The sequence below is a fragment of the Malaclemys terrapin genome, chromosome 4 (assembly GCF_027887155.1).
Source record: "Malaclemys terrapin pileata isolate rMalTer1 chromosome 4, rMalTer1.hap1, whole genome shotgun sequence".
NCBI lineage: Eukaryota > Metazoa > Chordata > Testudines > Emydidae > Malaclemys > Malaclemys terrapin.
Window position 1 is genome coordinate 48,275,526 of NC_071508.1, and position 15,485 is coordinate 48,291,010.

General features: G+C 43.9%; 1 protein-coding gene across 1 annotated transcript in view; it reads left to right on the top strand.

Annotated features, from left to right (window-relative positions):
• The window catches only part of IGSF22 (immunoglobulin superfamily member 22), a 198,022-nt gene that overhangs the window by 93,251 nt on the left and 89,286 nt on the right, over positions 1–15,485 (top strand). Inside the window, 4 exon segments of the mRNA XM_054025882.1 lie at positions 202–321; positions 2,401–2,484; positions 10,061–10,299; positions 11,752–11,941. Of these exon segments, the coding sequence (XP_053881857.1) occupies positions 202–321; positions 2,401–2,484; positions 10,061–10,299; positions 11,752–11,941 (633 nt within the window).

Consider the following 15,485-nt stretch of genomic DNA (forward strand, 5'->3'; position numbering starts at 1 on the left):
CTACACTGGTTTGCATCAGGCTCTCTGTCTTTTTATTCTGGTTAAGCTGCAGCATAGAAAATACCTGACTTCTTAAAGTGAAAATGATGATCAACATAAAATCAATGAGAACTAAATTAGTTAATTATGCAGTCTTGAAATGAAAATGAATGTTTGTCTAATGAGGAATGCTTATTATGTATTATCTGATTGATTGCACAGCTTTTCTGCATGATGTTATGGTACAGTGGTTTTGGGACAATCCCAACTGCTCAGAATGCCTTTGACCTGCTGTCCTACTTGCTAACACCATTTGAACAGTTCATCTCAGATCCAGGAGAGGTAAGTTTGCTTGTTTCTCTCTATTTAAGTGCAGGGCTAAGGTCAATAGCCTTGGGTAATAATTTTGGTATCTTCTTGGACTAAATGTATAAAAGAGATGTACTGTATTAAAACATGGTGATTGCTGTACTGTGTATCTGCTCTGGAATGGAGAAGAACCCCCCCCACCTCCCCCCGAAATAAATGTATATTAAATTAGTCTTTAAAAATCCAAGGCCAAATCTTTTTGGCCCTGCTATTAAATCAGAATGTAGACCTTTGCGCCTGTTTCACAGAGGAGTAAAAGATTACCCAAGGAGCAAAGCAGTGGAAAATCAAGCCCATAAGGTTTACTTCACCATAAGGGAAGGGCTAGAACTCAATTTATGAAGGCAAATAAAATATCTTAGATTCTGCAGAAGCTGATGGAGGCTCACAAGACTCACCAGAACAGTTTACCAGCTCAATTCCAGCCCTCATTGAAAAACGTAGTGGGCCAGATTCTGGCCTCGGTTACACCCATGTGTCCACACTGGAGAAGATGAGTGTAACCTATGTAATTTCATTTGAAATGTGTTTTAAATCATTAGCCGCATGATAAATAAAAGTAATTCTCCTGATTTTCTTTTTTTAAAAGAGTTTTAGGCTGTGTCTACATTAGAAACATTTGCATTGGCAAAACTATATCTATGAAACTTCCCCAGTGCAAACTCCTAGTGTGTGACACCACTCTAATGCGGGGTTTACACTAGTGTGACTTAATCTGGTGAGTTACCGGTATAATTACATTGGTGCAAATGTCTCTAATGTAGACAGAGCTTTAGGGTGTGTCTACACTGCAGTCAGAAATGTGATTGCAGCATAGGCTGGTATACCTGCACTAACATTAGCTAGCATAGCTAAAGCACAGGCTAACAATGAGAGTATGTACCCAGGGTCCCTAGCGTGCTTGTACGGCCCACGCTGCAGTCCATGTCAATCACAAATCAATTGTTCAGCCCAGAAATGTCCTGACTTAGATGACTTTAAATAAAAGAAAACATAAAGCAGGTTCAGTATGGAGGAGTGTGATTCTCAGAATGCAGCAAAATAAGACAAGTCTGAAAGTACATTCACCTGCAAAAAAGCCCAGCACACCTTTCCAATTTTTGAATATAAACATTTGGCAGACATACCTCGTCTGTTAAATATGTGTATATAGAGATTTCACTAATAAAATCACTGGAAATGACATAGGTAGTGTAATGATGCTTACTCTGTAATATGGTAACATCCTGTTAAATAGAAAGATCTGATGACTATATTCCCATATAATGTCTCTAAACAAAAGTTAACTATTGCAATGGTTGTTTTGTTTCTGGTATTTACGTGGCAAGAATTTGTAAACCTATTGAAACTTCCTAAATAAATAGTTTAAAAAAATACTACCAGTCTGCATTCGCACAGATGTTCATGCATATCATTGGTTATTATTTATTATAGCACCATTCCCTTGCAAAAGAAAGCTTTAAAATGGTTAAGTGGAAACAATTGGCTAACGTTCAGGAAAGTGACTCTTCAACATGGATCTCTTTAGCTGTACTTAATGAGCCAATTTTAAAAGCCTGGCTTTATTGAAGTCAGTGGGAGTTCTGCCACTTGCTTCAGCGGGGCCAGGATTTCACCTTCGATCTTTTTGCACTTCCGTACTGGGCCAAATCCTGCAGTCCTTACTCAAGCAGAACTCCTGTAGAAGTTAGTGGGAGTTTGGGATTTTGTTCCTATTATTGATTATCATATTGAATGAAAGTCACCCCTGTGCTGAGGGCCAGCGTGAGGCCTATGCACTACTTACTGCCAACTTAAGACCTGCAGATAGCACATCGTGCATAGGCATGGATTTCGCTCATGGTGCTGTAAATAGACGTAGCACTTTACATAACATGTAAAAAAAAACCCCAAGGTTTCTGGATCATAGAGTTTATGCTAAAGAAACATGGCAATATAAAAAAAACCTTGTGAAATGAATACCAGGAACAATCGGTAGAGTTTCTCACATGTTCCCTTATGTCCTATCCCTTAATCTCTGTGTGAGTTGTTGTCATTTCTGTTGTTTCACAGGACCTGACCAGAGTTGGAAGCATTGCGATGTTATATTTCCTGCTGTCTTTAGTTTCGCTAGGATTGTTACTCATAGGAACTCTGGTAAGCTACCGTATTAGAAATCCAATGTTCTTACTGAACAGCGCTAAATGGATTCACACCCTCTTGCAGTGTGTTCTTACAGGGTGTCTCATTTACTCTGAGTTGTTTGATTTCAAAATAATACCTTTGGGCTATTTCCACATAATTACTGCACACTTTATGTAGCAAAAGTGTGGAGTGCACTTTCCCTTGTTCAGTTTCCTTGATGAATGGTGATTCATCAGATCCCTTTATTTCCTCCACGCGCAGGTGGAGAATGTATTCTTACATTGAACAGGAGGGTGGAGTCCAGCAAAAGAAGGATCTAATCTTACTGCCTTAGCAGTCAAGTGCAAAGCACCCATTAACTCCAGTGGCAACAGGAGCTGTCCCATAGCATTGTAGAGATTTGGGACTGTAGGCCAAGGCCCTACCTGCTTAGCAAGATCAATCAGGCCTCTATTGTTAATGTTCTGTTAGTTCTCAGGCAGCTGGGAACAGAGGGAAAGCACCCTTCCCTTCTCCACTGATGGTGCAGTTGGCATGAAAACATGCGCTGCCTGGGAAATCTAGGAAGAAGTCTTTGTGATTCAGGGGACTCCAGTCACACACCTCAGGGTGCCAAGGCCCCAGTACATTTTTATGTTGGAGATAGGGAATGAAATTCTTGAAAATAGAGTTTACAAATATGGAAATGCTGATAGACTGTGATCTAGTGCCCTTTCTGTCATATACCTTCTGACTGCCCAGGAGGTAACAACAGTTAACATGCATGTGGTGTGCATGTGTAAGCATTGTAATGCGGTGTATACCATCGTTACGTTCACTCTGGGACAATATACTGCTGAAGGGTTCTGCTTCATGTATCAGGCTGAATGTGCTTTTTAAAAGCATGCACAAAGCACAGTAAATTAGTGTTAATACCTCCATTATTCTGATCACTGGTGTGGGCAGTGAGGTTAGCCTGGCTGTGTAATTTTCTACTTTTTTGATGCTGCTGCTGTTTAGGCAGGTGTATTGTGTGATCAAATAATACACTTCTGATGAGTGGTGTAATTGCACTTATTAAAGTACAAGAATTGGACTTTTCATCTTCTCTATGAACTGTGTGACGTTAAGGCAGTTTTACAGGGAAATACTGCAAGCTGCATTATGAGGTAAATCAGAATAACAAGGGTGCGATTTCCCTTGGGAAATGTATCTAACCCCTTTGTAGGTGTGTTAGAACATTATGGAGCTCATTATAGTCACCTCATTTATATCACATGAGTTAACTCTAAGTGAATGTTCACTATGCACAAAAATCTCATTTTTTACTGCTGTGAATCCGGAGTAACTCCTTTTAAGCTTAGAATTACTCCTGATTTATACCTGTGTGAAGAAGAGCAGAATTTGGCCCAATGCAGTCATTGTAATGTATTGACGTGATCTGGGACTTTCTTGTAACAAAGCAATTTAAAAACAGAGTCTCCTGGTTTACTATAGGCTAGATGGGAATCCTACAAGTCTGCTGAGACTAATGGGCAGTGCATGGTTACTGCACGGGCTGAATTTCACTGTGTGCTCAGAGCACTCCACAAACACAGACGAGTCACAGGGCGGCTCTACCTACTGCAACTCCTTCTCATGCCAGGTCACATGGGTTTTACAGTTTGAACACATCTGCTGTTACAGGCATTTGCAGAACAGCATCATGGAAATAATAAGCTTACTTACCAAGAAATTTGAAAATTTTGCAAACAGTGGAGCTTGGCAGTGTTCCTAGAATCCCAGCTTGTAGGAGAATGGACAGTTTTATCAATCGGTTTCTCTCTATTTCCCCCCAGTCTCCTCTCAAACTAGGCTCTTTCGATTGCTTTTTCTGGTTCTTTAACCATGGCTCTGCCTAGAAGGGATTTGCATAGGAAGACGGCTAGAAGGTGATGTTTCTAGACAGAGAAGTGCATTTATGATTAGATTAGTTTTGACCAAAGAGAGAATCCTACATACTGTTCTCCCAAGAAAGGGAGAGCATGAGGATCTTTAACATTCTGATCCATCCCTGTACTGATGCTAGTGTCAAAGTACAGACAGAGGGGAGGCAAGTTATGCATCCTCTATTCTGGGGCTGCCCTAATTTATGCCCCTGCTTCAGTGGCATAGGCAGGAGTGTCATATTGCCAGAGTGCAGGTCTGCCCCTGACATGCCTCCTCTTGCCCTCCATCCAACCTTCCCACCTCCAGCCCATGCTTGCCCTAGGGTATTCCCACTTGCTGTGGAGGCAATGAAGATCTGGCAAAGCTGACTATACACCTTGCATACAGGGTCCCTGCGCTGGGGGTATTCCCAGAGGAGGGCACTTCATGTCTGGCCTGTGGCCTCTTTGTAGCAGCACATCAACAAATTGGGCACCTAGATTCTCTTGAAGCAAGGTTTACTCAGCTCTTTGCCCTCTGCAAGGTGGTAGATAAACTGAATGCAGGCACCTGAGCATGGGGGGGGGGGGGTATCTTAAAAATTACGCCTTCGAAACTGAGGTCCTGTCTGCTCTGTGTGCACATTAAAGATTGCCTGAAATCCAGAGCTCAGCTCATCCCCACGGAGTATTAGAGTTCATAATGCTTGAAAACCTGCCTTTAGTCATTGTGAAAGTTATGACGCCCTTTCCTGGGAATCCTGGCTGTGATGTAATGTTACTGAACACGGTGATTCCCAACCGTGGACATGGACCAGCTCTAGCCTAGTGAGTCGTGACTGAGGCTTTTGTAACTGGTGCTGTAGGCTTCCCTCACTACCTGAGGGCTAGATTGTGCCCTGATGCTCACCCCCGCAGAAAAGGCCAGCACAAAAGCCTCTAGCACTTAAAACCAGGGTTACGATTTTCCAAGCTGACTAATGAATTTATCATTTATTTATTTATTTTAAAATTCTATTAATTTTAAATGTAATGTAATTTCCTCCAGTTGCTTCATGATCCTTATTCCCCACATGCCTTTTCAGCCAAGAGGAAAGCGCCTTTGTTTCTAAAGCAAGTCCTGTTTTCCTTTGGGTTTCCAGCCTATTGAACCACTGACAAACTCACCCCTATCTGGTTGGTCAGCTCTGCACAGGAGCCCATAATGCTTAAGAGTTGCCTAGGCCTTGTGCAGGGCCCTCTGCACAGAGGTGAATTACAGATGCGCGCACACACACACTGCCTCTGTGCAGTGACGGGGCACGTTCCTGCTTCCTGCAGTGCCTGCAGCCTGTGAACAGCTCCATACAAATGCCCTGGCAGAGACATCCCAGAGGGGGCAGCAGGACAGGTATGCAGCAAAGAGCAACTGAAAAGTTGTAGCGGAGAGTGGCCTGGGGGACTCAGAGAGGAATTTTGCCTTCCTGAATTGGGCTGGCTCCACATCACCTCCAACATGGGTTTAAGGCAAAGGGGAGAGCCCTTAGTGTTAAGCTAGTGACGGTGGAGTTTAGGCTGCTCATTAGCATATGGAGGGCCACAGCTCCACAAATGGGTTAGAACATGCACAGTGGCATCAGACAGGCACTGGCTGGTACACAGGTACTGTTGCCCAAAGCAGTCCAGAGCCTCTGGTTCAATAGGTTGTGTGACGGGGCTCAGTCACTACGCTGGTGCCCCCTGCTGGCCATCTTGGGGATTAGCTCCGCAGGTCGGTACACCCTCTTCCAATGGTTCTTCTCTTGCTGTCATGTCTGCTCTCTGGCCTGTGTCATTCCAGGGTGTCCTCTTCATGACACAGCCCTCCAGCTGTGTCACCATCTGTGCTCTCCCCTTGTGGGGTTTAGACCAACTGTCTAGCCACTTGGGGAACCGGGACTGCCCACTATTCCAGGTCCCGACCCAGCAACCCTGTAGATGGCAGCCATGTGTTGTGTCCCCTCCAACTTCTCAGTATATTTTCCTGGGCCACTTTCCCACAGCCCCAGCACCTTCTTTACCTCAGGGCCTCAGCATGTCAATCCTAGCAGTCAGCCAGGAGCGCCGTCTCACTCCCCGGTTCCCTGCCAGCAACTGCTCGGTCCATGGTGGTAGTTTCTGTCCACCTGCTAGGAACCAGTCCTCCCTCCTTACTCTCCAGGCAGTGACTAACCCTGCTCTGACCTGTGGCTCTTCTTATATGGGCCTGTTGGGCCCAGATTGACTGCCTCACACAGCCTCTCTCCTATTGGTTGCTTCCCACACAGCCTCCCTAGGAGTCTATTAACCCCCTACATCCCTCACCCTCAAGCCTGCAACCCTTGGGGGTAGAGATGCCTCCTGCCGTGCACTGCCTGAGCTGCACCCACAGGTTATCCCTCTCTTGCTCTACTCCCTGCAAGAGGAAACACATATTTTCCTTCTCTTCTTCAGCATACCGGGCCTAGTCCTTTTGGAACTCTGAGTTCCTCTCTGTTATTTGCAGGGCCTCCTTGGATCTCTGCAGAGTTTGCTCGGTAGCTACCAGTCTTCCCTGTAGCTCTTTTTATCTGCCACCCAGATCTCCAAGCACCCTCTCCTCTAGGGTCTGAGTTCCTACCACAGCCTGTTTTGCTTCAGTGCGGTTCCCTTATCTGTCTGGGCCCTCTCTGTTCCAGTCATCTTATCCACTACCTCTTTATCCTGCCTTGCTGAGTGTGGGAGATGACTCCTTACCAGGGACACATGTGGATGGGCGGAAGGGGGCTGCAGGGACACATGGGGACGGGGCAGATATGCCTGACTGATTGGAAGAGGCCAGGGTCTGCATGGGTGAGGCTCCCCTACTCCCTAACAATCGCCCCCCTCAAAAATTCTGTTCTTCAAGTGCTTGCTCAAGTCCATTCCATATTGGGGGTGCATGTGCTCGCCACATGTACTGGTGCCAGAAGTTTTTCCATTGGCAGTATCCATAGGGAACTGGTTCTGGTGCCCTCTGGAGTGGCACCTGCATGGTGCGATATAAGGGGCGCCGCCGGCTTCCCCCCCCCAGTTCCTTCTTGCCTCCAGTGACGGTGCTGGAATGTCTGCTGCTTCGGCTAGCACTGTTCTGTTCTCTGTTCTTGTGAATTTTGAAAACCTGTAATATAGTTGTATATAGTTAGTAGTTTATTAGTTATCCTTAGTAGTCGTTCTCGAACTCTTGGTTAGTCCCGGATGGGACCCGGGCGGGGCATGCCCTGGTCCCCCAGGCTTTACGCTGTGCGATCACTGCAAACAGCCTATGCGCATCAACAATCCACATACCAGCTGCCTAAGGTGCTTAAGTGAAGGGCACATAAGTGACAAGTGCTGTATCTGCAAGTCCTTTAAACCTAGGACGAAGAAGGAGCACGATATCCGTCTAAGAGAGCTCCTAATGGAGTCGGCACTCACTCCGTCACCGGAGCAGCGGTCTGACTCAGCACTGAGCACTGCGGCCTCTGCGCATAGCAGGCTGCATAGCAGCCTCCAACTGTCCTTGATTAGTAGAGGCGGAAGTCATCTCCCCTCAGTCCCTGTGCCACAGTGAGTTTGCCCCTTTCTATTCCCCCGCCCCTTTCTGCCTAAGGCTGGAGCATTTTTGATTAATATACTCAGTCTACAGCAGACCCTACCCCACCATAACAATTTGGGCTGTCATTCAATTGAGAGAGGAAGGATGATCTGTTGGTTAAAATGCTAACCTAAGACATGGGAGATCTGACTTCTATCTCCTGCTCTATCTCTGACTTCCCTATGTGACCTTGGGCAAGTTGCTTAGTCTCTCTGAGCCTGAGTTCCCTATCTCGCAGACAGGGATAATATCCTTGCCCTACTCGCAGGAGGGTTGTGAGGTGCTCAAACATTACACACTGATGGGGACAATAGAGGTCCATAGAACTGTGGCATTTGCGAGTTCCAAAAGCGAATTTTGGAAATAATAATGAGCTCAGATCTCTAAAGTTCATGCTTCAAGCCAAACTTCAAAGGGCACCATCGACTCATATTTGGCCCAAAGTTTTTCTAAAACATAAGGCCAATAGAAATGTTTCCCTAATTTTCTTTTAAATAATTGCAGTGTAAACAGATCTGTTTAAACAGAAGCCCGTTCCCCTTCAGTATTTGTAACCCAAGCATTGCAGTGCGGTGCTAGTGCATGGGAACCTAACATTGAAGCTGCCTATAAACAAAAGTGAAAACTTGTTTCATTAATTTTCATTGTTCAAGCTGAGAGAAATGCCAGAAATAAATGACAAGTATGTCTAGTGACAAGAAAATTGGCTTTTAAAATCCTTTCTGAGTTAATATTCTAGGTCGTTGTTTATAACTTAAGGAAAGAAACTTGACTTTTTGACAGTGCACGACTTTCATATTTGACAGTGTCCCTTTAAAATAAAAAAACCAAGAAAGGCTTTATCCTGCAAGATGCTGAGTGCTTTCAAACTCCCACTGGACTCAAAAGGAGTTCAGGGCACTCAGCATGTGAAAGGAGGAGCGCAGTGCTTTGCAGGACCTAGCCCCAAATTAGTTTGAGTTAGATTGTTCCTAGCCCTGTGCAGTAGAGACAGGCTCAGCCCAAGACATCTCAGGACTTTGGCAAAGTTCAGATCTGATCTCAGACTTTGCCACTAGGGCCTGTTGCTAATTGGAAATAAATCCAACCTAATGTTCTCAAACAATATAATCTGCCACAGCATCTGTGTAAACCAGCGTGGCTGGGGTTTTCAGAGGGGCCTAACTCCCACCGAAAGTCAGTGTACTGGGGGAACTAAGCAGTAGGCTTAATTTAGTAGCAATGAAATTTCATTAACAAAACATATTAGCAATAATTGGTGCCTGTGCATCAGTCAGTGTCGCTCAGAGGAAAGGGCTTAATGCAAGAATTATGGGTAAAATTCTACGATCTGTACTATGCAGGTTGTCAGATTAGGTGATCATAATGGTCCTATGGTGCAATCGTTTTTAAATTTGTGTCATTCTCGATCCTTCGTTTTACTATAGACATTTCATTTAAGACATTTGTTTCACATAATTTAACAGAATTTATTCTACAGTTTATGTCTTGTTTAAATCAGATTATTAGATTGCAGAAGAGGTTTTATCACTGAACTGAAAATGGGTGCAGGTTTTATGAAGCGCTTTATGAAACCTTTGTAAAACGGGGGTTTCATGAAAAACAAATGTGAATTTGGATATGAATTTGGGATACGGTGCCAGATCATCGGAGATTTGAGGTTTGGGAAACTGGTATTTATTTGTTTTACACCCAACCAAATCCCAGATGGGCAGCATCTAAATCAGGGAAGGTGGTAATCTGTAGATTAACAGAGTTTTGTTAACACTCTGTGAAAGTTGATCAATTAAACAAAAGGACAGTGATTTCACATTGGCTTGTATGTAATAGTCACAAGCACAGAATGCTTCCACTGTGTTCCAGAGCGAAGCTTGACAGGCTACAGGGAACGCTCTGTGCCTGGAAGCAGGATTAGAATAGGAGAAGGTGTATTCTTGTGATCTGTACAGGAAAGCTCCTCATGTATGAAACTTTCCTGTTCTCTTTAGTGCAATTCCATTTTGCTGGGGTATAATGAATGAGATGATTGCTCAAAAGGTGTATCTGTCTTTAGAGTTTACAGAAGATCTGAAAATACATAGATAGTTTTAAAACTGTTTGTTTCTTCCAGATTTGGTATCTTGTGAAAACCCATCCGGATCCCCCCTTTCCCCTACCAGAGGACAGGCGTCAGTCTGTGAGCCGCCAGCCTTCATTCACATACTCAGAGTGGACAGAGGATAAAAATGAGGATGATTTTCTAGATTTCGATCCAGTGCCAGAGACGCCGGTCTTTGACTGTGTGATGGACATCAAAGCAGAGACAGATCCAGCGACTCTGACAGTTAAATCAGTGGGATTGCAAGAAAGGTAGGATAGTTCTGACGGAGAGCAAGGCATTTGGCACAAGTTATGTAGAGTTTAGAAGTTCTGAATGGACCAAATTGGTAGTTTCACTGCATTAAATTAATGTATTTTGTTTTAAAACATCAGTTCTAGACTGAATGGTTATTTAATTTGCTCTTTGTTTCCAGGACAGTCACAACTATGAGATATATAATGACTTTTTGTTTTATCATTAACAACTTTCAGTACATATGTTGCCAAATCTCATTCGTAATCTGTGTTTGTTGCCTTTAGAAAACCTATTTGTATTTGGTCAGCCTCTTATTTTTATCTGTATGTTTATTTTGTTTAGATTCTGAAAATGGTAACTGTATATTATAAAATTTCTTTGATCCTGATATAAGGCCCTCTGTCATCTTTTCTACTGAAAGGCTCTCCCATACTTTATTTCTTCATTTATTTCTTCATTGTTGTCGGACTGGTCTTTTCCAAAAATAAATTGTCACACATCTGGCTACTAGTAGTAATTGTTTTATAAATGGGCCATTCCCCAAGTCAGTAACCTTCTTTGGATTGTAAGCTAATAGACCCACTATGGATTAACTTACTCCTTGCACCAGCTGGGGAAGTTGTGTTTCTGCTAGAGGGGATTCACGCCTGGGGAAGGGCAACTTTATAGTGGAAGGAAGGAGGAGTATATGTCAGACAGCAACCGGTCCAGCGGGGTTCGATTTATCGCGTCTAGTCTAGATGCAATAAATCGGCTGCCAAGCGCTCTCCTGTCGACTCCTGTACTCCACCAGGGCGAGAGGTGCAGGCAACGGGACAGTGTCAGCCATCGACTTACCGCAGTGAGGACACTGCGGTAAGTAGATCTAAGTACTCGACTTCAGCTACGTTATTCACATCAGTCACACCATCATATGTCATTATATAATGCCTGCATCTAAAACTTTCACTACATGCGTCTGAAGAAGTGAGGTTTTTTTACCCATGAAAGCTTATGCCAAATAAATCTGTTAGTCTTTAAGGTGCCACCGGACTCCTTGTTGTTGTTTTTTAACTTAGATCGATTTCCCCCTTCCTCCCCTCACCTGCCCCTTCCCCCCAGTGTAGACCAGGTCATAGTCTGACTAGTTGCTTGAGGTCTGTCTACAGTAGAAAAATTACCCATTCCTGACCAGTGGGAGTCAGCAACAAGTGCAGTGAACTAGTGTTGCACATTTGTCTATTCCTGCTGCTAAACTGTCTTAGCACATTCAGCTGCACCTATTGCTGATACCTGTTGTCAGGAATGTCGGTTGTTTCTAGTTTAGACAAGGTCTGAGAGTTCCAAAATCTTAATTGCACCCTCAAAAGCACCATTGTCTCAAGGAAAGCAGATAAAGGCCAAATGGAAAGACATGTTTTAATTAACGCAGAGTGTTTCACATAGCCTTCATAACTGATGTCTTCACCTGGGGCTGTGTTTTGCAGGAGAGGTTCAAATGTTTCACTCACGCTGGACATGTGTACCCCAGGCTGTTCTGAGCAAGTTTTCGGCTATGTCATGTCACCAAGAGAACAATCGGCCCGAGAATACCTACAAACGGCATCGAACATTCTTACCGCAGAGGAGCTACACAAGAAAGCATTAGACCCTTTCATACTCCAGACAGAGTTTTTTGTGAGTATTTTGACTTCTCAAGTTGAGAGAAGAGTTTGTGGCATCTGAAAAATGGGACATTGCCACCTCCTGTGACTCTCACTGGAATAAATAAATACACACTCCAGTTCCTTCAGTGAAGCACTTTATTAAATCCCCAAATTTGTTACACTTGGAAATGACAGAATTTGAAGGCTTTCAGCTATCTTTTCATTTGCAGACTACAGTCCTTGTCCTGGTAATGAAGATCTAGCTTTGTTTTCAGAAGGCTTTTTCTCAGCATGTGACTTCTTAACAAAAATTTCACAGTTTTGCCCTAGACTAAAGAAAAAGAGTCAAATTTGCTTTGGGTTTAACTCTTGAATCCCAGTGGGTTACACCAGGCTAGTATATCCACTTTCCTGGTGGATACTCTGTACAGAGCTGCTCTTCTGAATTGTCTGAAAGTTATCGGAGGGTGAAACAAATGGTGTTTGTCCCGCTTAACAAATGCCACAAAGAATTTGCACTAACTGTCCTCGTCATCCACTTAGGAAAATGTTCATTAGATATTAGCTGCTTTTTCAGTTGACAGTATGAATCTGAAAGTATCTTTCCCTCACTTCATGTATCCACTTTTATTTTTGGGGAAGCATTCTGACTCTGCTTTTGGTGGAAATACAAGCATCATATACAAGTAAAATTGGATTTTTTGAGCAGCTTTGTGAAAAGGCTGGCTACGTTTAATTGCAGTTAGCACAATGGCTTTTCAGTTGCTCTGCTCTTTATCCAAGCTTCTGTCCTAACTGCTTGATTCTCCACTGTCATGCAACTTGTCATTTGTACCTGGGCAAAGTGAGTGCAAAAGGATAGTACGAGTGTGAGTGAGTGGAGAATTCTGATTTAACAGTGTGTTATGCCCACTTTGCATGAGTGAAAATGACTGTGCAGCATGCTAAGCAACAGAGAATCGGGCCCTTTGCTTCATCCTCACCCAACTTCATGCCTCTTTTCATGCCAGGGTCTTTCAGAGCACGCAGGTGGGAACCGCCTAAGTTAATGCTGACCCAGTCTGCATTCTCTTAAGCATGGAATCCCAGTAGAGTGGCAGGAGGATAATGCTTTGCATAGCTGCCGCCCCCAGAGCCCACCTACTTCCTGACCTGACAGAGAACCTTTTATGGAGCAGAAAAAAGAATGGAACAACACCTCAGAGTACTCCCTTTCCATTTCCCCCCACCTGCAACTGCTGGGCTTTCTTCCCTTTCAGAGGAAGAGAAGACATTTTGAGGCATAGTTTTCAAACAGAAGGCCAGACCCTTGTTGTCCTTACCCATTTTTTACTCAGTTTTCCTTCAGTCCCACATTCCCTTTTGAGGAAGCACTGAGGAAAAGCTCATTAAAAACCTTAAGATTTGGCCATCAGAAAGTGCCCAAAAGTGATAGGCTAAAGAAAACAGGAGACAGACAAAGCATCTGTTAAAGGAAAACCATCAAGCCAAATCTACTTTGTGACTCATCACTGATTCCTTGGTGGCTGTGAGTAATGGAACCAGTTATCACATTACCCTGGGGGAGGAACATGGTTGTCCCTACTGAGGCCAAGTCTTCATGTAGTTATACCCATACAAAAACTATGTGGGTAAGAGGTGTGATTATTTTACCAGTATAGTTTATACCATTACAACCCTTGATATGGATGTAATTATGCTGGTATGAAAATGCCTTATACATAATATGATATAATGTCCTTATACCTTATACCTGGGAATAATATGGTGCTTATACCAAATATCGATATAGCTGTGTCTACACTAGAAGAGTGGGGTCTCTTTAACTATGCCAGTATAATTAAAGCAATTAAACTTTTGTGTGTAGACAAATCCTGACTGTTTAAAAATGAAACATTTAATAATGGACAGTGCTGGTTTAGAGGAAGGTAGTTATTGAGATGCATCTTTGCTGAGGAAGTGCCTGAGCTGGCTACTGTAGTCAAGCTGGGCAAGTCAAGAGTGAGTTGTTGTAGCCCAGGGGTCAGCAACATTCGGCATGCGGTTCGCCGTCCCAGGCCAATGGGGGTGGCGAGAAGCCGCGGCCAGCACATTGCTTGCCCGCGCCGCTTCCCACCGCCCCCATTGGCCCGGGACGGCAAACCGCGGCCAGTGGGGGCCACGATCGGCCGAACCTGCCGCGTCAGCAGGTAAATAAAACTGGCCCAGCCCGCCAGGGTGCTTACCCTGGTGAGCTGCGTGCCGAACGTTGCCTACCCCTGTTGTAGCCCATGTGACCAGCCCTATATTACAGGCTAGTAAAGTGATATTAAAACTAGTCAAAAATGGACTTTATTTTCTGTGGGGCAAAAATTGAATTTTTTCCCATAAAATGTTTTGTCGGAAAAAGATTTATATGCAAAAATGATGACCAGTTCTAGTTAAAATAAACCCTGAACTTGCTACGCCATGTGCTCTGCCTGTCTCTTACTCACATGGCTAGAAATGCTCAACTTCATGGTGGAGAAAGCATCAAGTTGTGTGTACACTTCGAAGGGAAAGTCAAGAGCAATACCTGCTGGTCCGAGTGCTGAATGGCTTAGGGCTTGTGTTACTACGATGATGGGAGAGTTTCTTCTGTTGGCGTAGTTAATCCAGCTCCCCGAGAGCTATCTACATGAGGTGTTAGGTTGGTATAACTACGTTGCTTCAGGGTGTGGAATTTTCACACCCTTGAGTGACATAGTTATGCCAATATAGCTCTGTAGTATAGGCTTGGCCTTAGTTTTTTCTCACGCAAGCAAATGCCCCTTGACTTTAGCAAGAGTTTGCTGGAGTAGTGAGTGAGTAAAACCTGAGGAAGAACCTCAGGGTCTGGCTCAAGGAGAGTTATGAATGACTAAATACTAAGTAAAACCCAAGGAAAGACCCTTTGGATTTTGCCCTCAACAGTACACCTGAAAAAGGTGGAAATTAGCTCCAAGAAATGTTGTATAACAATTTATTGTTTGTTAAGCCCCAAAAGTGTGCTCAGTGCTATACAAGACACACAATGCGTATAGCTTTTGTCCCAAAGAGATTAGAATCTAGCCCAAAAAACAGAGAAGCACTGAGGGGACTAGAGGAAGAAATAGCATGGGGTGGGAGTAGATTTGGAATTGCTATTCTTACTTCTTTATCATCGTTTGTGGTCCTTCCTGTGGATATCACAGATGAGGATATTCAGTGCAGAGATGGGGTGGAGGGTGTCATGATGAAACGGGAAGAGAACACTTCATTGATAATGGCTACCATCTTGGCTGACACACCAGAGATAGTGTGGAAAAAATCATGGGGACTGGAAGGAGAGAGAGAAATGAATGAGATTGCATGAATGGCATCATCAGCAGAGCAGAGGTGGATAGGAGTGGGGAATGGATGTAGTAAGAGACAAATGAGTGGTGTCATCCAGAGTGAAATTTTATAGGGCCTTCAGAAGGCAAGGACAAGAAGCTTAACCTTGGTGCAGCATACAAGTGGTGGGATTTAGTGAAAGGTTTTGCACGGTTGGGTGACCATCAATCTGACTAGCAAGGAAGGTCGTTTGAGCAGCTGCA